Source organism: Elgaria multicarinata, chromosome 10 (assembly GCF_023053635.1).
Source record: "Elgaria multicarinata webbii isolate HBS135686 ecotype San Diego chromosome 10, rElgMul1.1.pri, whole genome shotgun sequence".
In the NCBI taxonomy this organism is placed as follows: domain Eukaryota; kingdom Metazoa; phylum Chordata; class Lepidosauria; order Squamata; family Anguidae; genus Elgaria; species Elgaria multicarinata.
The window spans coordinates 19,407,496-19,434,891 of NC_086180.1; the positions used below are offsets into that span (position 1 = coordinate 19,407,496).

The window sequence follows — 27,396 nt, forward strand, 5'->3', positions numbered from 1 at the left end:
AGCACGTTTAAACCACGGTTATGTAGCCACCAGGGTTAGGAATGGTTCACCCAACACGCTAAGCCATAATGTTGAGCTCTAAATGCTTAATCCCTGTGGCTTAGTGTGCCGTCTGAACAGGGTCACTGTGTTATCCTTCTGCAGAAGGCAAGTGCATTAAATTCACAAAGCAAAAGGGCATCTATCTTTTGCTGGTACCAAAGAAACAATCAAAAGCCTGCAGGTAAAAACTAGATAACATATTAAGCCCCTTTATTTATCTGTTTGTTTATTTATTGTCACTATTTTATTTTATTTTATTTTATTTATTTATTTATTAGATTTATATCCCCCAATAATCGAAGCTCTTTGGGAAGGCTATGGCAGCAGCTGAACTTCTCCGGACAAAAATTGCACAGACCAAATTCATCACTTGTGCCAGAAATAAATCTGGTCCGAAGTGGCATTGATTAGAGCTCTGGGAAAAATCAAATCATAGCACATGACTGATGAGATAACTTTCCAAAGAAGCAAGCAATAATATTTGTTCCTTGGATTCTAAAGACGGATTTCTTTAGAAGCATGGCTACAAAAGTATAAAACCAGAAGCGAACATAACAAAGAGGGGGATCACTTGCCAAGATACAACAATACCCCATAAGTATGACATAAAAGCTTGCACAAGTCCATCCAAAGCAAGATCTGCACATGTTGCAGAATGTGATGGCAATGAGGTGATAGGATGGACCAGGGGTGATCACATTTTTGAATGATCTACTATGTAAAAAAAACCTCTGTGGTAAAATCTAGAGCAGTAGGGCTGGTCTAGAACTTCTTTTCGCAATGTGCTAGTTTTCTACTTGTAGGGAGGTATTCACATGGAGGAAAACATTTGAAAATGAATTTCTGCACCTGAAGTCTGAAGTAGCACACCCCATTCTTACCACCTCAGGACTCTACCATCTATCTCATTCTGTACAGGTATATAGATCTGGTATGAGTATGAGCCAAAGAACTCTGGAGAGAGGCAAGCAGTAATAACCACTGCAAAAACAGGTGTCTTAAAAGAAGATGATTAAAGGCGCAATGAATAAACTGTGCAATTTGCAAACCAAAACAACTTTATATGTAGAAAGCAAAAAATAAAAAGGGGGGAAGCAAAGGAGATACTGAAGGCTAAACTGTAACAGAGAAAGGCAGAATGTGGACAAAAATAAGCAGACAAAAGCAGCAGCTACTGATTTTGTTTCTTGGAAACATGGTATAAGAATTAGCAATTAAGAATGAAAAAAATCTATCACTTTCATTGTGGGAGAAGGGAAGTGATGCAGGCTGAGCAAATTAGTTAGCAATGGGAGGTCGTTGGGTTTTTTCACCTTGATCTCCTTGAAGAAGGAAGCAGTTTCACCCTCGATAATTGGTTGCAGCAAAGGGCTTCTCCGCTTACTGGAGGGGGAGCCCTGTGGCAGAAGTGAACAAGCAGGTTGCATTAGGACCCCTTCCTTCTCTCTCTCTCTCCTCTCAAGTCTCCTCTTTCTCACTCATTTCCAAATCAAAACCAAAATTCTTCCAAAGAATGCATTTAAACAAAAAAGCATCAGTGTCAAATCTAAGAATGAACAAACGAATGAATAAATAAAAATTATTAATAGCCTATACAACGAGGAAAGGAAATCCGTCTAATGCAATCTTCTCCAAACTTGGCGTCTTCCAGATGTGTTGGAGTACAACTCTCATAATCCCCCAGCCAGCTATGCTGGCTGGGGGATTATGGGAACTGTAATCCAACACATCTGGAAGGGGTCAAGGCTGGGGAAGGCTGGTCTAATGGCTGCTTCTCCCATTTATGTTTTTCTGATCCAATGCGACAGGTACATGGTATTCCCATGGCCAAAGCAGATATATAAGCAAATCAACCTCAGTCTAGAGGCTCTGGTGCAAGCAGAAGTTCTGATGCACACATGGAGCTTCTAAGAAGCAAGGACTCCCTCACATCATCATCATCATTATTATTATTATTATTATTATTATTATTATTATTATTATTATTATTTATTTATATAGCAAACATCAAACATGTTAAAATGGAACAACATGGGTGGTTGGGATAATAAGGAAATCCAGATTGTTGAGGTTGTGGATACTTAGGGGTTCGTCACAGGTCACATGAAATATTTATTAGATTGATTCCAGGAACATGGCTTTTCACTCTAGTTTTTGTACATGCAATCCAACAGGGGACTTCCCTTGTGTAAGCCCTCCCTGAATTGTACAGGAATAAAGAGTACACTTATGCTCTCGGGCACCATTCCACCATTTCAATGGGACTTGAAGAAGAGACATCTCTTGTTGGATTGTGTCCTAGGCCCATAAGGAATCCTTTTTCTTTTTCTTTTTCAACCACTGCTGCCAAGATACAGGCTTGGTCTGGCAGCAGTGAAGGAGTGAAAATAAACTTTCATGAAAATAAAGGAAGAAGCTGAAAGCAAGGGGAAAGCATCTCATGTTTGCATTGGCTGGGAGAAAGTCTAGGAAACAGTGTTGGAATGAATGTACCAGAAAGCACTAAAAGAGCCACAGTGACCCAACATGTACGCTGCCTCCCTCTCTCTCTTTCTCCCGCTGTCTCTTTAAAACCCCAATGACAAATAGTGTATCTAGTCCTCATGTTTGCAAAGGGAAGGTAGGTCCTGCAGTACATCAATCAAGGGAAGTGGCAGCTTCCCTGACTACAAGCCCCTTTCCCTCATGCTTCTATTGCTTCTCCTACAACACCACCCTTTATTTTCAACTCTTCACTCCTAGCTCATGGCAAAACACGGAACAAATAAGGTCCACTCCCGTTTTCAAAATTAATAATAAAAAAATGTCACAACCAAAAATAACACACAAACCCTCCCCCAAATTGTGTCTATCGTGCCAATTTCCTTCTCCTAACTGTAGAATTTGAAGTTTCTGGTTACAGACTTTTTTTAAAAATAATAATGGAATCTTAGATTAGCCTTGAAATCAGTCTGTGTTCTAAGTTTGGTATTACAGCAATTTTAAAGAGCCATGCAGGCTGACTGTATAATTTCAAATACAGAATTAAAATATGTGCTTAGGACTGGGGAGGGAGAATTGGGATTCTGCTTAATTGGGAGATCTCTCTCTCTCTCTCTCTCTCTCTCTCTCTCTCTCTCTCTCTCTCGGATAGCTCAACTGTGTTTGTGGAGCAAATTATAGCTATTTGCTGTACTTTCTCCTCCAAGGGTCAGATGCCTGCTTGCCTGCTTCCTTCAGCCAAAGGAGTCTCAAGGATGAGTGGCTTGGCAGGACCACAGGCGGACGGTTCCCTCAAAGCAACGAGAGCCCAGCCCCACTGATGTTCCTGGCAAAGTCTCCATTCGGAGCAGCCAAACTCCTTAAGTCTTGAGTGTTGATAGCAAACCAAGGTAGAGAAGGGGGAAGTGAGTGTATAGAGTGAACTGTACTCGGTATTACTATGGACTGGTATTTCCACTCCCCACCCCCCACCCCAGGAGTCAAACAGTGCTCATTTAGTATATCCAATCTTCAGTTGTACTTCCTGCCCCACTACTCGCATTCATAGTGGTAGAAAACCGCAACAGGGTTATAGGATGAACTATAATGTCCATGTGAACCACAGTGAAAAGTGGCGCAACCTTCTATTCTTCCCAGAGCTTTCTGATGACACACATCTGTCCAGATGTTACTGTATGGGGAAGTTGATTGTGACTGAGGCAGTGCACAAAGATGCACCCTGCCAGCAGTGAGACTAAGCTGATTCAAGCTGAACACCCAGAAAAAGGTCCATACTCACAATGATAGGGATGGCGTTGGCCCTTGAAAGGATTTGCTTGACTAAGCGGTATCTGTCGTACAGGGGCTTCATCACCTGCCGTTCATGTTTTGTTACCTGAAAAGAAGAAAATACACTTGGCTGAATGTGAGTGGCCATAAAGAATTTTGCAAGGAGCAACAGGTTCTCTCTATCGCCAACTGTTTCACTGTCCTTTGCTGAACCTCTTGTGAGAAGGAAGGACTGATCTACCACCTGAACTGGTTCTGAAGCGAAAAAAAGAGCAATTTTTCTCCTGGACTGCTTACTGGTAGGCCTAGAAACAGTTATCTTGGTACCATTGGCAAGGAGCTAAAATGGCACTACATATACATGAAGAGCAGCTGATTCTTAGCCTCTGTCCTCTCCACATCTCACCTGATCCCCTTGATCCCTATTGCCCAAATTCTCCCAGGGACCACAAATTAGTCCTTGCAGTTCGAGTGATGAACTTATTTCAAGACACCAGCCAGTGTGAAGGAAAGGCAGGGGACCTGGCTATCTGTGACATTCAGTCAGAGAAATGCAACTGGAATTTACTCTCTGTATCATACAACTGTACCAATGTTCTGCAACAGAACGATACCCTTCAGTTCACTTAACCATTGCTATCTAAAATAATATGGTTCAGTTCTGCAGTTCTAAGGTTTCAACTTTACCACCACCACTGCCAACTTAGAAACTTATCTTGCTATCTCTGAGTGGTCCAAGTCCAAGGTCCATTCCTGACTCCATTTTATCTAAAAACTTTGCACTGATTATCTTTGCTGCTCTTAAAAAAGCAAGTAGTTTTGTCTATCAAGAGGAAGACTTAAACACAGCTTACTAGAAATCTAGTAAGCTGTGAGATGTTACAGAATTATGACTTCTGGAATCAATTTGAAGTCTTACTCTGCATTATATTAGTGCACCATCAATTGAGATCTATGCTAGTTTATACCACCAAAAAAGCAGTGTTTGGCTTTTAACAGGAGACAGACAAGTTAAATAATTTATTTGGAATTGTTTTGCTCCTGTTGTGACTGTAACACTCCTAGAAACCTATAAAGAAAGTGTTGACAGTAATAATCATGTTGTTAACTTTAGGCAGGCGCTGCGAAACATTATTTCTAAGGAGGAAAAAGAAAGCCAATTGTAATGCTTAGACAATGGCCTGAACAGCTCATATTTTAGGCACAACAGGAATAAAAACAAAAATAGGAATGCAATGGCCAAGAAGAAAGTCTCCAGAACAGTGAATGAGGAAAACAACACCCGCTGATGTGTACAAAACAACCAATAATATGGCTGTTTTCATAATTTCAATTCCCCCACCCCTTATATGTCAAATCATCAACATTGCTTAGTAATGTCAACACTAGAGGAAATGGAGAGGGGTCATGGGCATCAGGCATGTTGCCAAAGACAAAGTAAGCAAGTACACTATGTGGGGATGTGTAATTTACACCCACTCAAAGCATACAGTATGAACTGGCTCTCAGAGATGTCAATTCAAAATTAACGGCTTGTTCCAACATTGGCAAATACCAGGCGAAGTACACGATGCAAATAATATTGCACGTTATACAAGGCCAAGAACATGAGGAACAGAATATGAGACTAGGAACTCAATGTTGAAAAGCAAGTCTAGAGTTCTTCCCCTAAGAAACTTTTCCCCCTGTGAAGAAATGGACTTTTTGTGAGGTAAATGTTTAACTGTTACGTTTTGTTTCGATGACTAAAGAACTGAAGAGGTTAATAGTACAAGAGAAAAATGAATGTCAAGGAGAGATACATTGTAACTATGGTGTGTTGTCTTTTAAAGAACAGCTTGTCTCGCCTGCTTTTTTCCTCCATGGTTTCCACATTAAAAATTAAAAATTTTAGATTTCTATCCCATGTGTTGTTTATATACTTAAACACACTGAAATGTTTTCAGGGTTTAGAAAGTATATTTTAACAGTTGCTTAGGTTTTACTGTATTCAGTATAGGAAAACAAAAGTTCTATTTATTTGCAGATTAAAGAAATTCGGTTATTTATTGCTGAAACAAACCAGACAGAAATGGAAAGAAACTGGTAAAAGTCTAAGGGCGGAGTCTTGCTCCAGCCCATACTAATAAAAAGCTCTATATTTAACCCCATAAGGGTCAGATTAGTACAGTACGTTTGAGGGTTTGTTTGTTTTTTAAAAGAGAGAAATTAGCCTGCTCTGATAACCTCTCGTTTGGATTACTGCAATGTGTTATACGTGGGGCTGCCTTTGAAAACAGTCCGGAAACTTCAGCTGGTACAAAACAGGGCAACCTGTTTACTAACAGGGACTGGCCAGCGAGATCACATCACGCCAGTCCTTTTACAACTTCATTGGCTGCCGGTCTAGGTCTGTGCCCGATTCAAAGTGCTGGTACTAACATTCAAAGCCCTAAACAGCTTGGGGCCAGGTTATTTGAAGGAATGCCTCCTCCCATATGTGCCTGCCCAGACCTTAAGATCATCCACAGGGGTCCTTCTCCGTGAGCCCCTGCTAAAGGAAGTGAGGCAGGTGGCTACTAGAAGGGGGGCGTGTGGCACCCCGGTTGTGGAACGAGCTCCCCAGAGAGGTTCGCCTGGCGCCTACACTGTACTCCTTCCGTCGCCAGCTGAAGACCTTTTTTATTTTCTCAGTATTTTAACACCTAATTTAACTTAAACTTAAATTTTGCTCTTTTAATTCCGTATTTTAACCTATATCAATTTCTGCTGTGTGGTTTTATCCTGGTTGTGCTTTTTATATCATATTTTGTATTTGTGTTCTTAGACTGTTGGTTGTTTAATTATGCTTTTTATGGTTTTAATTTTTGTGAACCGCCCAGAGAGCTTCAGCTATTGGGTGGTATAAAAATGTAATAAATAAATAAATAAATAAATAAATTAGAGGTATATAGGTATGCATGCATACATACTACATAATTAATCTTGATTTTAATGTTACAATTAACAGATCTTTAAAGGTCTTTAAAGCAACATAATCTTTCTTATAAACCAGAAAAAAAAATTTCTAAGAGAAAGAGAATGCCAGAAAGAAGATGAAATGTTTTATTGATCTCTCTGAAGCAACACACCAGAATGAATACACGTTTTAAGACTGTGAGGAGATATTAATCAACTACAAACAGGAACAGAACACTGCAGCAATGCATAGAGGGGTGACTCTTCGCTCCATAGCAACAGAACAGAACAGAACCTAGCAGTCAGTAATTGGGGTGGACCAACAGCAATCCCAGAATACTACAACTCATCTGTGTTACTACACTTTAGCTCACATTTAAGGAGCAGGCAAACTTTCCAACATTTACTACTCGGTCATCTGTATTCACCCAACACTGAGCATGTTTGAAATAAACGCTGCCTTACTTACTGGTCTTCCGTGGATGCTTTCGTAATACAAGAGCGCTTTCTGCAAAGCTACTTTTTCTGCTGCTATCTGGTCTCTCGTCATATCCTGCATAAAAGCAAGGAAGGGGGGACAAAGGGAGGGGGTTGCAGAGAGAGAGAAAGAAAAGTTATAGCATAACAGGGAAAGCTGCTGTTTCTACGCATTCACCCCAATTCTTTCCTTTTTCCACGTCAATCTCTCCAAAGGTGCTAAAATCCTGACTTACAATACTTATTATTATTGAGGACTGTCAAGTTTTGTTTTTGTTGTTACAAAAGCAAAGAAGATTCTTGTGGCACCTTAAAGACTAACAAATTCATTCTGGCATGCACTTTTGGGGATGCTAACATAAGAATGTAAGAAGAGCCATGCTGGATCAGACCAAGGGTCCATCTGTTCCAGCATTCCGTTCACACAGTGGGCAAACAGCTGTTGAACAGGAAGCCACGAGCAAGAGACGCGTACAACATCACCCTCCCACCCATGTTCCCCAGCAACTGGTGTACATAGACTGGGTTGCATCCCCTCTTACAGTAACACACAAAACAAACGTCAAAGAAAACAAACATGTATGCTCTTGATATAAAGCTCCATTGATTAAATGCTGCCTTTAACAACATTTAGTACTAGTTGATTCATCAGTCAATTAAAATTATTAAAGCCTGAAGAGTAATTATTATGAGTAAAGTAGGATGCCTGAGGACTTTCAGACAGTTCCCGCCTGGCACGACTGGTGCTCCAGTCGAAGGTCTGATCACTCTGTGGAATATGGAGATGACTTGGGCAGCTGACATATTACTCTTAAGCATCCTCTCCTGCCGGACAGAGCCCATTCATCTCTGCGGTTTCTCTGTGAGCTGGAGGCTAAGAAGCAGGTTGGGAGACAAACTGAACACAAGCGGCAGAAATTGAATTTGACGGAGCACAAGTAAGAGCTCATTAATGAGCCCACTCTGTAGCAGCAATGGTGGCAAAAGAAACCATTTCTCTGCCACCATTTTGTCCTCACAGTGTTGCCTAGTAGAGCTTTTCCAAGTGGTTTCCGGCCTTCTCCAGTTTGGTTTGAATAGGGATGTAAAGAACCCTTGGAGGCACACTGACATATTTTCTATGCATTTTGCCGTTTTTATGCTTTTAAATTTTTGTACATTTGTTTTTAATGTTCACTGTTTTTAACTTTTGTAAACTGCCCAGAGAGCTTCGGCTATGAGGCGGTATATAAATGTAATAAATAAATAAATAAATCAACATTAACGCCACGGCATTAGTACTTGCTAGTGCAAAGGGAAAAAGCAAAGATTTGCCTTTCCCTTGTATATCTCAACCTTATATTTGCTAACTATCCAAATTCTGTTATCAGTTCTCAACATATGACTATTTACTAACCAAACAGCATGGTGAAACACTGTCCTGCCCTGTAATGATTAGCTGTTGCTTCTGTAAAGTTTTAGGTACTTACCTCATTCTAAGAATTTATTTGAGAAAACCTCAACTTCCTTCCTTCTAAGTAGGACTTCCAAGTGTGCGTAGGATTGCAGCCTTTATGGCATGATACTTTCATGTTTATTAAGATGTCCCACCAATTCTAATGGGACATTCCCAAGTAAACGCACAGAGGATTGCAGTCTTATAGCACAATCTATACATGTTTATAGTCAGATGTAAGTCCTACTGTGTGCAATGGACAGTACTTACTCCCTAATAAATGTGTTTAGGGTTGCTACCTTAATCTTCAAATGAGTAATCCGGTTAAGTGTGTTTTCATGTGTGCAGAATCTAACAGAAATCCATTAAGTAGGTATAATTAATTCTTTAGAGCAAAAAGCCATTTGGGCTGCATAATCAAAGGTTTTGAGGTGTACTATGTAATGTAAATGGATTCATATAACTGCAAACCAATAGGTTTAAAATTGTTGTATCAACCAATTTCTACGCACAGATTTTTGGAAAATGTAATGAACTACAAAATGGGAAGCTTGATTTCAGATCAAGGACTTAAATTCCCTCCTTCTTTTTTCTTGGAGATTGAAATAATTCGACACTTTTAATTGTACCTTAATGTCCTCGGGCCGGTTTGTCTCAGTCCTTTTCTCTTGGAGCTTCTTCTGGATGGATTCCAAGGTTGCCTCCACAGCTGGCTTTGTCGATTTGTCGGACACGTCTTGCTTCTTCTCTTCCTCCTTCTCCAGCTGAGAGCCAAAACTTTTGGGGAGCGTATTGCTACGCTGGCGCGTGACAGGAGCCAGGTCCTCCTCTGACATCTTGACTTTGGACTCTAGTTTGAGAAGGAAATAAGAACAAATGGATTTTTGGTGACAGGCACACCAAAGAGAGACTGGTGAACTAGTAAAGAACAATTCCAATGAGTCCAAAGTCTACGCAAGGACTCCATGCCGAGTTTATCCATTCACCTTTCAGCTGCTTTCGAAACTTTGCCAGGTCATTTGTCCACTTCAGCACTTCTAGGTTGGCCGCTTTGTCACTGTGTGATGGCTGCAAAGGGGGAGGGGACAGAAATAGAGGAGGACTTTACTATTTTTCTGGTGAATGAAGGCAGCAGAAATCGAAACCAAGGACTGCATTCAAGAAATTTACTCACTTCAATGCCAGCTGGATAACAGCCCAGGAACTCCTGACCACTAAGAGCCTCTTTGCATGTGACATGTGTGTGTTTGTGTGCATGTATGTGTGCATTGTGTGTGTCTGTGGCTGCATGAGATCTGCACATCCCTTTCTCCACACATCTGGCATTACATGCACTCTGAGTGCCACAGATTTTTTTTAAAAAAAATCTAAAATAATGAAGGATACTTCATAATTTAATTACATCCCAAATGCAATACTTTTATTTACATATGTCAAAGAAAGCCAAAGACCAGAAAACATGAAGACAATACTATCCTTTTTTAAAAAAAAAATGTGTTGTCTGTTATACACAAAATTGTAACATTTTTGAAAAGGATTAACAGCTGGATCCTATGCATACTTTATTTAGAAGTCCATCGCTTGATCTGAATTCAATGTGACTTACTCTCAAGTCAGTGGCCACTGGATTGCAGCCTGAGAATGAAAGGTGGTTGGCAACTGGTGGCCCTCCAAATGTTTCGGCGTACAAGTCCCACCAGCCCTAGAAAGCTCAGCCAAAGGTGAGGGGTGATGGGAGTTGTAGGCCAAACACCTGGAGGGCCACAAGTTGCCCACCCCGTCCTAAAGAGTTGTCAACCATTTCTCCTGCTGTGCTACCAGGCTGAACAAATTTGCCTCTTAGCAATGCAATCTCTGAGGTTGTTCTGGACAGTAACAATTCTCAATTTTGCAACAGGGAAAGAATATCAAATCCGGACAGCCTTGCCTGATCAATAGAACAAAGGCTTCTAATAACTTACTCGGTATTTCCTCTCCTCTTCAAATTTGTCTTCAAACCGCCTGATCTTTTTCTTCAGTCCTTGGATCCTACGGGTCAGCTGGGCTGGGGTCAAATCTTCTTGGTCATCTTCGTAAGACCCCAGAGAAGAGCTTCTTCTCCTGAAACGAAGGTGACATTATTTCAAAATTCATTGGTCTATTCCTTTATTTTATTTATTATCAGATTTATATCCCACTTTTTTCCCTCTTGCAAGGAACCCAAGGTGGCTTACACAGTTTATCTCCTTTCATTTTATTCTCACAACAACCCTGTGAGGTAGGTTAGGCTGAGAGTCAGTGACTGGCTTGAAATCACCAGTTAGTTTCATGACTGAATGAGGATAAAAAAGGAGGCTAAGGGGAGGTGTACAAAATTATGCATGGTGTGGAGAATGTGGATAGGGAGACATTTTTCTTCCTCTCTCAAAATACTGGAACCCGGGGTCATCCCATGAAGCTGATGGGTGGGAGATTCAGGACAAATAAAAGGAAGCACTTCTTCACCCAGCGCATAGTTAAATTATGGAATTCACTACCACAAGATGTGGTGATAGCCACCAATTTGGATGGGTTTTAAAGGGGGTTGGATAAATTCCTGGAGGAGGAGGCTATCAGTGGCTACTAGCCCTGATGGTTATGTGCTACCTCCAGTATCCAAGGCAGTAAGTCTATATACACCAGTTGCTGGGGAACATGGGTGGGAGGGTGCTGTTGCACCGTGTCCTGCTTTGTTGGTCCCTGTTCAACAGCTAGCTGCCTGGCCACTGTGTGAACAGAGTGTTGCACTAGATGGGCCCTTGGTCTGATCCAGCAAGGCACTTTTGTTCTTATGATAAAACCCTGGATTTCCTGAGTCCCAGTTCAACACTTACATACAGTCCAACTGAATGTACAGTAATAGGAAATTTTATTATTGCATTTTATTATTTTACTATTTGTAATCTGCCTGAGTACACTTGTTACTGGGCAGAAAAAAGACATGATAACATAAATAATTAAATAGGGCTCTACCTGACCCAGAGAACACCAAAATCTCAGGTTAGTAAAATTCAACCGCAGGAGCATGGGAATCTATCTTATACCAGGTCAGATGATTTGTCCATCTAGCACAGTACTGTTTATTTCAATTTGGCAGTAGCAATTAAGGGTCTCAGGTAGAGGTCTCTCATCTTGCCTGCTACCTGACCCTGTTATCTAGAGATACCAGGAATTAAACCTGGGACCTTCTGTATGTAACGCAGGTGCTCTTACCCCCAAGCTAAGTTCCCTCCCTGAAGCAAGTGGCACTCAAACAAAGTCATGGCTTGCATATGAAGGGAAGGTGTGAAAGATTTTAGTCCTGCCCCAATAGAAATATAAAGGTCAGAGTGTGAATCTCTAGCCACCAATCAGAAAAAGATAACCAGCTTGGCTTATTGGGTTGTAAACTGGACTTTTGGATCTGGGAGGCCTGGTGAGTGTCAACAAAAATGGGGCCAAAACAGTGATTAAGAAACATCAGGTGGGTATCAGCAAGCTTGTGGGAACCCTGAGGTTTGTAAAAGTACAAAACATTTTTAGAAACAAAACCTAAGAGGACACCCCACCCCACCCCAAAAAAACCCTGCTAGGGCAATAAAGACTGAGTATGGGGAGAAGAAAGTGGAATGGTGCGCTTGGAGGAAATAGATGGCTGGAATGCTGCAGCATTCCTATCAGGAGGGAGGAGATATTGCAAATGTCCGATTTGTTTCATTTTTCTACACAAACGTCTTCTGCTGCAAACTGATGTTGTAGTTATGGCCTTCTTGGGGCCTTTCATAGTTACCACCTAGCAGCCTACCTCATGAATGAATGTGAGTCAGGAGGGGAAGGAGGCACTTCCGTGTCGTCCAGGTACTGCTGACTTTGCCCGTAGGCATAGAAACGAGGAGACAACATTGGGTCACTATCTTCATCCAAAAGCTGGCGAATGAGGCGGCCAGCCTGAGGGGAGAGGCGGGCTTCGTCGGAATCTAAGCCATCGCGCTGCCAGGAGGAGAAGGCGGGGACAGGCTCTGGAAAACAAATAGGAGGGAGCAACGAATGAGCATTCGATGATTTTCAGCTGTAGTTTAATATTAATTTATTATATTTATTGAACGCCTCATAAAACTATTTCTCTAGGTATTGTATAACGCTTAAAACCATAATAATAAAACAATAGCAAACACAATAAATCACTGAAATCCGGAAGGAGAAAAAGATAAGCACATACCAACACAGAACAACACAACAAAGAAAGCTAAAACAAATAATCAGGAGCTAATACCACTGTCCAGAGACTAATAATAGATCAAAAATATCTATCTATCTATCTATCTATCTATCTATCTATCTATCTATCTATCTATCTATCTATCTAATTTATATCCTGCCTTTTTCCTCCAAGGATCCCAAGGTGGTGTACATAAACCTATTCCACCTCCATTTTATCCTCCCAACAACAACACTGTGAGGTAGGTTGGGCTGAGAGTCTGTGACTGGCCCAAAGTCACCCACTGAGTTTCCATGGCTGAGTGGGGACTAGAACAGTTAAACACTCTAGCCACTACACCGCAGTGCCTTAATTAAAACAACAACAACACCTGGGAAAACAAAAAGGTCTTTACACGGCCCCAAAAAGACAACAATGTGGGTGCCAGGCAACATTCCCTAGGGAGAGCATTCCAAAGTTGAGGAGCTGCGATTGAGAAAGCCCTCTCTCTCATAGCCAGCCTCCAAACTCAGACTGAGGCAGCACTTGAAGAAGGATTTGAGATCTGTTGGAGGAGCCCACCTCCATGTCCCACCAATGCGAGACATACACTATGGTGAGACATGGGACAAGGCTTTCTCTGTTGTGGCACCCTGGCTGTGGAATGCCCTCCCCTTGGAGGCCCGACTGGTGCCGGCGCTGGCCTCATTGTGGCACCAAGTTAAGACATGGCTTGTTAACAAAAACTTTGATGGCTAAATTCACCAAGGTTGCACATAGTTTTAATTGTTGTAGTTACGTCTACTGCTTTTAAATTCTATACTGGTTTTAGCTTGATTAATGGTTTAATTTGTTTTAGCTGTGTATATTTATCGTTTTATACTGTTGTATGATTTTATCTGTATGCTGCCTTGGAATCCCAGCAATATAGGGCGGGTTACAAATGACTAAATAAATAAATAGATTTTAAGGCTTGGGTAGATACATACGGCAGGAGGCATTTCATCAGGTACTGTAGTTCATGTAATGTAGACCCAGCAGTTTGAATTGGGCCCCAAAATGAATTGGAAGCCAGTGAAGGCGAGAAAGGACCAGTGTAATATGATCATAACAGCTAGTCCTTGTTAAAATTCTCATTGCCATATGTTGCATTAGCAGAAGTTTCCGAACCATCTTCCAAGTCAGGTCCATGTACAATGCATTATAACAGTCAATAGGTCTAATTTGCTAGCATTACTGATCTGAATTATTTCCCCAAACCTCTAAAACTGTTTAATAGTCACTTCTGGTTGGTTCTTGATCCTGATTAGAACTGGGAACAGAAAGGTGTAAAGTAGTCATCAGAACCAGAAACTAGCTTTTAAGAAGACCAAAACAATGGAAAGATGCATTTTAAAAGCTCACACATCTTGAAAGATCAAATACACAGATCAGTGGCCACTGCTTGCAGGGGTGGGGAAACCCTGGATCAAATGCCATGGGGCTTGAATAGACCCCACTCTAAACTGGACTGGGGTCAATCACGGAAAGAGGAATTTACTCATGATTTTGAGTGTTGATCTGTGAGAGGCTGGTGAATGAACAGATGGGTCCTGCCATACTCTCATCCAAACCTTCCAACTCCAGTAGAACGGGACGTGCCTCAATTTTTAACTTCCAAAGTTGTCCCTATAGTTGAACTATGTTGACCACAGACATAAATCAGCAGCTACTTCCCTGAAATTCAGTAGTCTTCAGGGCATCCTTAACCTCACATTAGTCCCTGCCTCTTCAAATGCTCAAGGTGGCTTATACTTCTTAGAAATGTAAGACTTCCATAAAAAGTCATAAACTTCAAAACACAGTCCCACCAAAAAAAGAGCAGCAGCCTGGTGTGATTTGAAAAGTTCAGGAGCAGCAGACATAACCAACAAAACCACTCTAAGGGAACAATCCTATGCATGTTTAGACAGAAAAATGTCCTACAACTCCCAGCATGGCTGGTAGGCAATGCTTGTTGTTGTTCTTTCAAAGAGCACGTGGAACGAACTTGAGACTCTCAGGGTGCAATGCTATGCTTGTTTAGAAAGAGTTCAAGTTCGATCTACATGCTCTTTGGAACAACAAGATTCAGGACCTAATCCACTGTATAGTTAAGCTTTTTTAGCCTTGGGGTAAGTGCAGAAAAGGCCCTGCTGTGCATGTGTGATGCTCTCTGATAATGGCAGCATTTTGCCATGACTTTCCCTAGGTGATACATTTCAGCCACAAAGCACATTTTTGGACTCCAATAAATGCTAGCCTCTATCTGATTTCTTCCTCCCGTTATTTATTCAAAAAAGCTCAAAGACATTCAAGAAACCACCAGGAGTTGGAAGAGAGGATTATGAGTATATGATGCAAGCAAGCACCAACATAGTTTAATGCCTATGACATTTATTATTTCCCCTTGGGTTACCTACTGTCTTTCTATCCAACATTGTAATCGTGCTTGCTTCTGAAGAGCAAAGATTAGGCTTCTTAATTTGTTTGCTGCATTTTACATTTGGCTTTTTTGTAGCTGCCAAAATAACTTGTCTTCTTCAAAAGAGAGAACCCATTAAGAGACCTGACCACTTGGCAGAATACCTCAATGGTGATATACCACTACGCCAGAGAATGCCATGCCTGTGTAAGAGGACACTATTTTTGGATCTTCCTACAGCCTGTTCAGACTACCTTGTAATGTAATATAGTACTGTCAAATCTACTCCGTTCCAAAGCTTCTTCTAAAAGTCTCTCCAAAAGAAACCCTAACACTTGGGGCCTTCCTAGACGAGGCCTTAGCGCGCATTCTGTCCCGGCTTCCCTGCTGTGCGTCCAGATGACGCACAGGGGAATCCGCAGACAGGCCGCGCTGAGGCCTGGTCTTACCCGCCATAAGCGAAGTCGCTTATGGCGCGCCTTTTCCCCAGCTCCGGCCTCAGGCCGGAGCTGGGGAAAGTGTGGAGAGTTCCGCGGCTTTTCGCGGCTCCTCGCTTACTCGCGAGGAGCCGCGAAAAGCCACGGACCTGGCACGATGCGCTGTGCCCATCGTGCCAGGAGGTGGGTGATCCGGGGGGGGGGAAGATGGCAGAGGGCGACGAAGGAGACAGCGAGGTGATGGCAGAGGGCGACGAAGGAGATGTTGGGGGGGCAGAGGGCGACGAAGGAGACAGCGAGGTGATGGCAGAGGGCGACGAAGGAGATGTTGGGGGGGCGGAGGGCGACGAAGGAGATGGTGGGGGGGGGCGGAGGGCGACGAAGGAGATGGTGGGGGGGGCGGAGGGCGACGAAGGAGATGGTGGGGGGGGGCGGAGGGCGACGAAGGAGATGGTGGGGGGGCGGAGGGCGACGAAGGAGACGGCGAGGGGGGCGGATGGGGGGGATTAAATTAAAAAAAAACCCTTACCTTCTCCGGCGGCTTCGGGCCCCACATGGCCCCTTTAAAAAAAAAAAAACATGGCCGACGCTGCAGGGCTTCCGTCGTCCCTGCGGGTCGGCCGTCTAGGAGGCTGGGCGGCGCGCGTTAAACTTAGCACGCCGTCGCCCCGCCTCCCTGCCGGCTTATCCCGGCAGGTCTAGCAAGGCCCTTGGTTTCCCTCCTTTGTTTTATTTTAAAACAAACAGCATTTATAAAATATCTTCCTTCCTTCCTATGGAGTATTACAGCACAATAAAACAACCCCTTAAAAACAAAAACAAAAGATTTTCCTATTTGAACACCGGCTCTTATACTGAGTCAGACCACTGGATCATCTGGGCCTGTATTGTCGACACTGACTGGCAGCGGCTCTCCAAGGTATCAGGAAGGAGTTTGCCCTGTCCTACCAGGTGATGCTGGGTTCTGATTGAACCTGGGACCTTTTGCACATAAAGCTACGAGTTCTGCCACTGTGCTATGACATTTCCCTTTGCCAAAGCCCTTATCCCGAGACCTGCTGTACCATTACAAAACCAGGTTTTAATTGTAGATTGGCAAAGGCCCTCATGATTGTTGCCTTAGCATGCTTTTATCGTGTTCTAAAAGAGAATCAAAGCTGTCATCCCTCACTTTCTGAGATGACACAGGAAAATAGGTCGCTAAGTAGTGGCAGACGTCCATCACATGTATAAAGTTTCCAGGTTCAATCCATGGAAATTCAAGGTCAGCGATGTCAGGTATGGGAAAGAATATAGACATAGGTTCCTGAGCAGCTCAAGTATCCTAGACTCAACAGCATGAGGCACCTCCATTTAACAACTGTTGGGAGACTACAGTGCTACAGCAAGGGTCCCTAAACTTCTTCTGACTACACCAAAGTTCAGGCTCATGTCAGTCCTTCTGTATCCCTAAAGATGGAGACTTTCTACCTGACCAGGGATCCACTTGTTCCTTACCAGCATGCTCTGCTTAATCCTTCCTCTTTTCCATTGTGACATCATCAAACTCTACACAACCCATGCTTTTGAAGCCAAGCTTCTGTTCCTTTGAAATGGTCAGATCACCAGGTGTTTACTTCCATCAACACTCCCTTCCCTGGAGACCTGCAAAGAACAGGCTACAAATTCAAGCAATCCCACTTTTGTACAGCAGACACCAGACACTCCTGTCTCAAGACTAGCACTGCAAAGCCTGAACCAGCTCAATACACAACGTGTTGTAGGGGGGTGGAGGAAGAGTGGGAAAGGGAATAAACCAGAGTGGAAAGCCAGGGTGATCAGCATTTTGGAACACACTGAAAGGAATCGTCTCATCTTGTGACCATTCCCCACCAGATCCCACGAGGACGCTGATCTTCTGCATTTGGATAGTTTACTAAGCTGGTTTGCATGCTCCTACTTAGCTCCACAGGATTAGCTGGTTGAAGATTTGTGGCTTTGAACTTGTAATTCTGAAAAGGAATTCTGGAGTCAAACACAACAAACTACCCCACAAAGGTAGAACCTTTTGGTAAAGCGGAACTGCTGCAAAAGGTCTTACAAGAGGTTTAAAATAATGCTTTTCCTGCTTAGGAAGAAGTGCTTAGTCTGATCTTGCACTAGTCAAGTCACCAGGTCTTTAGATTCCTAAAACTCATTCACAGTTATTAATTAATTGCCAACTTTCCCCTGTAAGGCTGTCAGAATTAAGGCTCAGCTTATACTTTGTGCAGAAACTAAGTAGCAATAGATTTTCTTAGTCTGTACTGCTGTAGCATAATTGAATGCTATTCTATGGACAAAACTCCCTGCATATTAAAAACTAGCTTTTTAGGGAGAAGAATTCTGCCATATCTGGTCCTTGGTGTGCTACTTTTCAACATGCAGTGAGTTGTATCTCCCTCCGCTCCTGCTCCCAAACGGAAGAGCATTGAAGCCACTGTGGGTGAAAACAGAATGGGTGAGCTTTTGATCTGATCCTGGGAGTTGAGTTGCTTGCTCTTAAACAATGTGCCAGCATAGGCCCTCTGTCTTGTGCACACCAATCTAATAGGTCTTACATGATTAGGGCCTCCATAGCTAATCTTAGGGTCGTGGGTGGTTCATATAGATCCAGTTGCTCCTTCAAATCACCGTACATTTCTTTTTATTTCACCTGGGGTACACTTATAAAAACAAGCAACGGAGGAAGGGTGGCGGGATTTCACACCTTGTAACTCCAAAACCCGATTGTTCAGAAAGTTAGACTGGCCCCATTCAGAAGTCACCTTAAACCATGGCTTTAACCATGGTGGTTAAGCCCCAAAGCCGGGTTGTGTTCAGAAGACACTTTAAACTACGGCTTTAACCATACTGAATAAAGCAAAAAGCCTTATCCATCGTGGTTAAAGCCATGGTTTAAGGTGTCTTCTGAACACAGCCTGGCTTTCTGGCTTAACCACTGTGGTTAAAGCCATGGTTTAAGATGTCTTCTGAACACAGTCTGGCTTTCTGGCTTAACCACCATGATCAAAATCATGGTTTAAGGTGTTTTCTGAATGGGCCCACTGAAGCTTATCACACATTCCCACCATCTGTTCTACATGCTTGTCTGCAGCTGGGTGGTGCATGTTAAACGTGTTAACTGTCTTAACAAAGCACTCCAGAACATAGCAACTACGGAAGCACGGAAGGCATTAAAAGCACTTGCAGTAATACAGTGCACAGTTCTCTCTAAACTCAAGAGGTTGGCAGGGTTGCTTTCAGCAGTGAAAATACTGACTTATTTCCTTCCCGCTATGGAAATCAAGCTATTGCAAAATAATGCCCTGCAGCAGCATATTTAAGATGTAGCTACCTTAAATATGATGTACACACATATCCTATCTTAAATATCCTATTTACTACATGCAGATATCATCAATGTCACATAATTGTTACTCTCAAGAACAGAACAAATTGTACATGACATAAATTAAAAGCAAGCCCATAAGGCTAAACACATAAAAACTACAGAAAAAACCCAACTACAAGCTATTTTTCAGAAACACTTGAAACTCTCCCAGATTACTACGATGTGACAAGTTTTCCTCACTCCTTGTAAAAATGTTCACTTCTTTCTTTAAACATTTCCCCTCTGTAACATCATTACACAGATAATATCACCATCACATAGTGCCATGTGTTATGTGACCCTTGATTGGCTGGGAACATGCCTGTGACCAATCCAGGGAAGAAACAGCAACTTTGAGGGCTGGTGTGGGGCAGGAAATGACACCACGCAAGAGTGAAAACATAGTTGCTGGAAATTACTGATGTGAGTTTTGCTAAATTGACTAGATTTCAGTAGTGAAGAAAAAGCCTATACGTTTTTTTGTTTTCGCATGGGAGGCGCTACTTCAGTTACGTTAGATCCAACTGGTGAAGAAAGTAATGGTCCATAAATGCTCAACAAACACAAGTTTGTCTCAGGAAGACGAATGGTTTTCTGGGATGAGCAAGAGGGGCTCCCAGGGAAATGCAGTAATGAGCAATGGTTCCAGTGTGGGATTAAAGGCCACAAGACTCATCACCAAGTGAGGTGTGTGCACCTGGTTATGAATAGCTAAGAGAAGAGGGAACTTCAGGGGCAACTGAGTTATGAGATTATGGGATCAAGGGCAGACAAAGAAGAGCACTGGGCTAAAATGGAGAGTAAACAGGGAGCTACTCAGCTGAAAGAGATGGGATCTAATAGGATAAATCTGTCTGTTTGTAGAAACCTAGTATTCTGGAGAACACAACTACAAGAGGAAGAAAAAGAAGGGCTATGTGTGGATTGTGGATACAAGGGCAGCGCATGTTAAGAGATCTGAACAGTCACATATTCTGGCTCACTGGTGTGCGAATGGCAGTAGAGTTTAATCTTCCTAACTTCTCCCCGTAAAACCCCCCAAACCACTAGATGTCATGCAATCCCTCCTATGGCAGAATAGCAATTCTTTCCTCTGCATTAAATGAAGATGTCAATCAATCAATCAATCAATCAATCAAGTTTATTGTACTGGCCAAAGGCCCTGACAAATACACCAAAAGGGGAGCATCCATGCATATATACAATAATACAGTAATACAAAGCCTGGAGAAAAAAAAAGACATATATCACTTAAAATTTACCATACCTACATATCAAGGTTCAATCATCTGTGGAAAGGGATGTTTTATATATTTATAGGTGGTCCGTTTGCATGGGAATTGCCTACCTGGTCCCGAGGACTTGGATTTCCCCATTTTGTTCTGCCGTGCCAAGATGTTTAACGCCGTGGCAAGTGTGCCGGTGCCCTCTGGCAACAGTGACAGGCAGTTGGCCTTCCTCCTAACCCTGAAGCTGTAGAGATGGCTGGGGGCCAACCTGGGAGTTTCACAGCAGTCCCTGTGTCCTCTGCAGCTCCAATGGTGGAAGGAAGGCTCGGGGTGGGAAAGGGGAGCTGGCAACTGTATGCCCACGGCACCCCAAATGCCTTGGCCAAATAGGGCCAAACCATCAAGAGACTTGCCCCCAACACTAGTCTAGATCAGGAAATGTTGGTGGGGGGCTTCCTTGGCTATTGCTAGGTGGAAATGCCACAAGCACCTCTGCCAAGCAGGCAGGGGAAGGATAGGGGCAGTAACCAGACAACCCTAACGTTTGCCTTGGCTAGCAAGGCCATCCAAGAGCAGCAGACCCTGTTTAACACTTCTGCTAAGCATTTATCTCAGTTGGCTTTGGGGATTTCCTGCCATGAAATATAGTGCCCATCCCGAATGCTGAGCACAGGAGCAGCACTTCCAGGGAACTAACGCAGGCAACATGCCTGCAGCATGATCCTATGCCTGTTTACTATTAAGTAAGTCCCACTGAGTTCAATGAGTCTTACTCCCAAGAAAGTGTAGATAGGATTGCAGCCGAAATTATTTTTAGCTATTGGCATTACAATGCAGACAGAAGGTACAGATGCAGATTACAATGCAGACAGAACCGCCCAGAGAGCTTTGTGAACAGCCCAGAGAGCTCCGGCTATTGGACGGTATAGAAATGTAATAAATAAATAAATAAATAAATAATACAGGCTTATCCAATGCTATGTGTTAGAAGTTATTTCTTGCCCTGCAACCACAAGAACCTTCTTCACAAACTGCAACCATATTTTGCTTTTCCTGACCCCCTCTTTCATTACAATACTTGGGAAACACATCCCTGTGATTTTGTAAACACTTCGTGAGAAAAACAATGGTGGCCTCTGGTTCTGCACAACTGGAAATGTTCTGGTGACCGCTGCCATACTTTTGGAGCTGTTTTAGCATCTCGTGAAGGCGCTGTGCAGGTGTGCACATGTGTGCGTTAATCTTTTCTGAGAAATTCTGGGTAATTCAACGCACTGTTGGAAAATCTTCCACGATGTGGTGAGTCGAAGACTGTGATCTCAAGGTGACATTTCACAACATCGAAAATCTCCAAAACAGTGTGTTGAAAGTCATCCACGCACCCACTCCTTGCTGAATAGCTATCTTTCAGGAGGGAAAGTCTATACTACAAATCATGACAAAGTGAAGAACGGAACAATGCGGGGCTAAATGAAATACTTCTAGGCCTCCTTATTTACTAAAATGTTGGGGAGGGGAGGGTCACCATTTGGCAGCTCTTGGCAGTCTACAAAATGGCGAGATGAGATTACAACTGACAGCACCTACCCTCCCGCTCTTACTTACATAATCCTCCTCCTATTCCATCATATCTAGTAAGCATCAAACAAGGAGGGAAGATGACAAGGAAGCTCCCTCTGGAAATAAAACTTGGCTCCCTGCTTTCCCCCTTGAAATTCTCCCTATTCTAAAGGGGAAACCACACGACGTCACAAACTCATGGCGGCCCTCTCCAACGCGGTGTCCTCCGGATGCATTGGACTACATCTCTCATTACACTCTGCTGGCTGGCTGGGGATGATGGAAGTTGCAGTCCAACACATCTGGAGGGTGCTGCGTTGGGGGAGGTTTTAATAAGGTAAGACTCATTTGCCCTCTAGCCTCCCTCCACCCACCCACTGCTCAAATCCTATCCTTTGTTTTATATCTAGTCTTCAAAAGGGAGAAGAAAGTGCTTTGGTTCAATTACTGACAGCTGAAGCCACAGGAGGGCAAGTGCAGAACTCTTGTCCAGGCCACCTTTGAAAAAATAAATACACAATTGTACCTTCCCAGGGCACAGCTAATTAGAATATTAAGGAAATGCAACAAAAGAATGGCAGCCGGAAGGGCTCATTTGAGAACTCTGGATGCGAGGGAACAGCCTCTAGTGAATTATCAGCCCACAAAAAGAAAAGCACATCACCTGGTGTCTTCCGTCAAGAACTCCCCCACTGCTGCTGGCCCTGCATGCTTGAATATTAGCTGCGGTATCTGACCATGCTTTAGAAATTTTGAACCGATACGGAAATAGCCAAGTGTATATAAACTGACATTACCTCCCAAAGGTTCCTGTGTCTTAACGGCAGATGTATTACCCATTTCATCTCACTATTGTAAAGGCAAGACTGAATCAATCCCTATACTTCTGTATTTCCAAATATGAATTCTTAATAACTAGCTGCCCTTAATTGCACACAGGAGAAAAGGAGATACTGAAGTCTGTGAAGATACAAAATCAGAAAGGTATCAGACACCGCCAACGGTGCATTTTCCAGAACTGGAATGAACACCTGTTTTTCAATAACATGACTTCAATTTTCCACGCCTTTTCAACTTTACAAAACTCTGGGAGCGAAGAAGCCCAAAATGGCCATTTTACTGAAAAGAGAGAATATCAATGCTAACTTCCCTTTCTTGCAAACGTAAAGAATATGCTCCTCAACGCGGTGGTTTTCATGAATGTAAACAAGTGAAAGTGATTCTCTCACCTCCCACCCCTCTCCCAGTGCTATCCAATAGCAGCATGCGTATTTGAGCCCAGACAGATGAAAAACATTAAAAGGGCTAATGCAAAACATGTCTGCTCTGCCAAGTGGTGAAAGAGCAATCAGATCATCTGAAACACAATCAATTTAAGATCTTTAAAGAAAAACAAAGAACAGCAGAAAAACAGATTTTGACTTGGGAAACACCAACTACAACAACAGCAATCCTAAAGGAAATCCAGGCAGTTCCATGAGATGACAGAAGTAGGAAACTAAGCAAGTTTTATTTTGTTCTGATATTATCTGAGCTTGGGAAGATAGAACGGAATCTCCTATGGCTGTACACAGAACATTGTTCCTCTGGGTTCTAGATGGGTCACTGTGCAGGGGATGCCAGAGCAGGACTCTTTTAGCTACCACATTGATCAACCAAATAAACAGCGAAAAAACAAACGAACAAAAAACCCAATGAAATGTTAACGACATTCAATTTTTCTTTCCCCAAACTTATAATCCTGAAAAGGGATGTCCCGAAACTCTCTCTCCCCACCCACCCCCGGAGTAAAAGTTTAAATTTGGAATTGAAATAGATTTCGTGTTGCTGAAGATCAGCAGGGACCAGGTTGGGGAAGGCTTTTATAGGATATGTGACATGATTGATTCTTGAATGTGAAAAAGGGAAAAACTGGGGTGGGGGGCAGGGACACACACAGCTACATACAGTAAGAATTCTCTCAGGGATGCTGTACCTTCCCAGTTGTTGTCGCTGCACAACGCTGTCAGGTCCAGCCGAGGCACTTCAGATACGAAGGATTCCTCCGGGCCATCAGCATCTTGGCTCTTCTGCAATTTGGCTTCAGGAATGTTTGGAGGCTCCTGGATCTTCATGCTTGAATTCTGCAACAACCCCCACAAAACAAGAAACAGATACTCAAAAATGTGCTGTAAGGTTCAGGGTAGGTGGGGGTGGAAGTATAGCTATTAATACTTGCAAAAATAAAATATACTTCTTTTATACAGATAATCACAAAACAACAACCTCTTAGTATCCAAGCTCTTTGCTCAGTCCTTCCCTCTACCCACCTTCAATTCTAATTGGTTGCTCTTACTAGTAAAAAAAAATATCCTCTTCTCCACACACACAAGAACTTCCTCCTTGGCTAAAATGTCACAGCGAGCAATCCAGAGGTTGCTTGTCTCCAAAAGTGCAGGCTGCTGATACAGTGTCCAGTTACTGAATGGGATGGAAAGGGAGGGAAGCAGAGCGAGGAATGCGACTTCCCCTCAAACATGCGACTTTTGAGACAGCTAAGGAAACGCAAAACACCAGCCGAAGTAGTAGTGTCGCCGTTGCTAAGGCTCCTGTAGCAACCGAGTGTCGTTTGGAAGTAGACCGCACCGCTGCCGTCCCTCTCCCTGGAGGAAGCCGAGCCGCCTGACAAAGAGCGCAAGCGACGGACGGCGCGTAAATGCTCTCCGGCAAGCTCCGCCGGCGTCGATCAATTAGTGCCAGCTAAGCTGGCCTGGCTGCATGTCCCTCGGTTTCCTGTGGTTGTTTTCTAGCTGGGTGTGGGGGGAGAGCAGGACTATTTATGGAGGAGCGATGGGATATTACAAGCCGCAGTTGCGCAAACCCAAATCGTAGTGGGGTTTTGGCATTTGACAACTGGAAGATGAAAGGCCTTGGGAAAGAAGCCAGAGACCAGGAACGCTTCCCATTCCACCCAGTCCTCCTCCATTTCCCCCACTCCCCAATACTACGCCTAAGCGGAGAGCCGCCGAGAAGGTGATCTATAATTTATAGCCGAGCGGAGAGAGCGGCAGCAGCTTTTTGCTGCGCTTGTACTAACTCACAAGGTATCTGAGATCCGTCGTGCAACTGTGTGCACAGAAAGCATTGCTCCTGGTGCCCTCTGTTATTTGTTTTGCGTGCTTAACCTATCCGACTTTCCCTTTTGAGTCCGTCAGTGGTCTCCCAAGCTCTCGCTCTCCAAAACGAACGAGGCAGAGACACTCAGCTTGCAGAGATTGCCAAAGTACATGCAAACACATCAGTTCTCAACATGAACAAAGATCTTCACTTCTAATCTAGGGAGAAGGCGATTTGGGGGGGGGGGGAAGAGAACACACACACAGACCTCTGTTCCCTTTCCATACTATTAGGGATGGACAGAAAATGCTGATGGAGGAGGTAAGACAGACTAACAAGTGCTATTGTTACAAAAACAACAGCCATCAAATGTCAAATTGGAGTAAACTTTTAACTCTGGATATTTCTTTGGAAGAAAGGGAATCTATTTGTAAGTATGGGACCTCTGTTTACTATTGATGCAAATAGGTGTGTTTGAAAATGTAACTGCCCTCGGTTGCGTTTTCAACTATGGTTAAAATCAAACCATATTGGAATGGGTTTGTTTAATGCTGCAGTCAAAAGGATGGTGGGTACTGAAATACACCACTCTGCTTGGAGAGGGAAAAGGAACAACTTCAAGAAAACTTTAGTCTTCTGGGAAATGCATCAATCAATGGCTGAATTAATCTTGCCCCAAATTGGAAAAGTACAAAATGATCCTCAGTAGAAGCATGGATAGTTGATTAGATGCTGCTGCCTTACCATGAGTCGGAGTATTGGTTAATCTAACCCAGTACTGTCTACTTCTCTGACCTGAGCAAGGCCCCTAAGGCCTTAGGAAGGAGTCTTTCCAAGCCCTGATACCTGGATATACTTGGGATAAAACCTGGATCCTTCTTCGAAAAACATGTGATCTGCAGCTACAGTGGTTGGGTTTTTTACTCTAGAGTAGGTGCAGGGTCCCCCATCTGGATCAGGACCCTAGCATGCAGAGCTTTAAAGAACTAGATCAGGCCCCCTATGCCTAATCTGGATTAAAAATGAAAATAAAAAAATAGCTGCTAGACACATATTTAAAGTAATGTCTGTTTTGGCCCACATAGTTAGCAGAAATAAATCAACTTGCTTTTGTAAAGAAAACGACAGAGGGATTCACCCCAGCAACCTCTTCTGGATGAAGCATGGGAACTGTTTGCTATCCCAGTTGCAGCTGTTGAATAACATCTGTTCTTTAATTAAAGTTGATATATAGGAAAATATTGGGTTTCAACAAATATTTAATAAAGTTTGGAAAATTAATCACCAATGGCATGAATACTGATATATATTTTTAAAGTTACTTCCAACTGGGCAGAGCTGCGTGTACTCTCAGCAGTTTCTGACATTAATTTTAAGCCTATTTGTTTTGAAATCAGTTTCACTTACTCCAACTGAACCTGCTTCCAAGTAATTAGGCTTAAAATGACAGTCATGCAGCCCAAACCTAGGCGTGTTTACTCAGAAGCAAGCCCCCCTGGCTTGCTTCCATTTTAAGAGTGCATAGGCTTGCAGCTTAAGAATGCAATTTCACTCTTATAAGAATCAGTGGGGAGACTCTTCGTTTTTGCATGATTGCAGCTCATTCCTGAGCTGTACTTTAAAAAAGGAAGATTATACTCTAGGCAAATGCTCTTCCACTGACAACTGGATGGTCATACTGGAATAAAAGTGTAACGCTCCTCCAGAGCCAGAGTTAAATGGGTAGGATCCTTGATTGCGGTTATAAATAATTAGCACTGTTTCCAGAGTCAACAGAATGAACAAAACAAAACAAAACGACAAACTTTAGCCGTGCAATCCTATACAGGTTTACTGTGTTCGATGGGGATTATTCCCTAGAAAGGATGTTTAGGATTGCACCCTCAGTGTGAAATCTGGGTCTACTGAAAGGGACTCGGTGATTCTGCTGTAGAATCTAGGTTTCATTTCAGACCAGTAAAGTCAAGCGGATTGCCAGGGCGATCTGCCAAACAGGAAAATGCCATACAGAATGTAAACAATCAAACCACAGAAGCTCCAGAAATCTTAAAGAGTAATAATGTACTGCATACTTCCGTCTGCCAAAACAACTACGAGAGAGAGAGAGAGAGAGAGAGAGAGAGAGAGAGAGAGAGAGAGGGAGAGGGAGGGAGGGAGGGAATGAACACTGTGTTCAAAACAGGCATATTTTCTTGGTTGAATTCATTCCCAGTTTTAAAAGCAACATAGGCGAAAAGAAGTGTTAAAAAATGACACGGCACACAATTGCTCCTCACAATAGCATTGTGGGCAGGGACTGTCAAGAAATACTTTTGTAAGCCACCATGAGAGCCTTTGTTGGATGAATGGCGGCATAAAAATCCTTAAATAAATAAAAATAAATAAAATAAATATGGATTTGCTG

The 27,396-nt window shown here is 42.9% G+C and overlaps 1 protein-coding gene across 3 annotated transcripts in view; it reads right to left on the reverse strand.

The window, feature by feature from the left end:
• FAM13A (family with sequence similarity 13 member A) overlaps window positions 1-27,396 on the reverse strand; it is a 164,817-nt gene that overhangs the window by 8,714 nt on the left and 128,707 nt on the right. For all 3 annotated transcript variants that reach the window (XM_063136233.1, XM_063136232.1, XM_063136234.1), the window contains 8 exons: window positions 23,872-24,019; window positions 12,444-12,657; window positions 10,603-10,741; window positions 9,628-9,709; window positions 9,271-9,491; window positions 7,199-7,282; window positions 3,803-3,898; window positions 1,356-1,439 (listed from right to left, as the gene is read on the reverse strand). In XM_063136233.1, coding sequence (XP_062992303.1) covers window positions 1,356-1,439; window positions 3,803-3,898; window positions 7,199-7,282; window positions 9,271-9,491; window positions 9,628-9,709; window positions 10,603-10,741; window positions 12,444-12,657; window positions 23,872-24,019 — 1,068 coding nt within the window. The remainder of the gene's footprint in view (window positions 1-1,355; window positions 1,440-3,802; window positions 3,899-7,198; window positions 7,283-9,270; window positions 9,492-9,627; window positions 9,710-10,602; window positions 10,742-12,443; window positions 12,658-23,871; window positions 24,020-27,396) is intronic.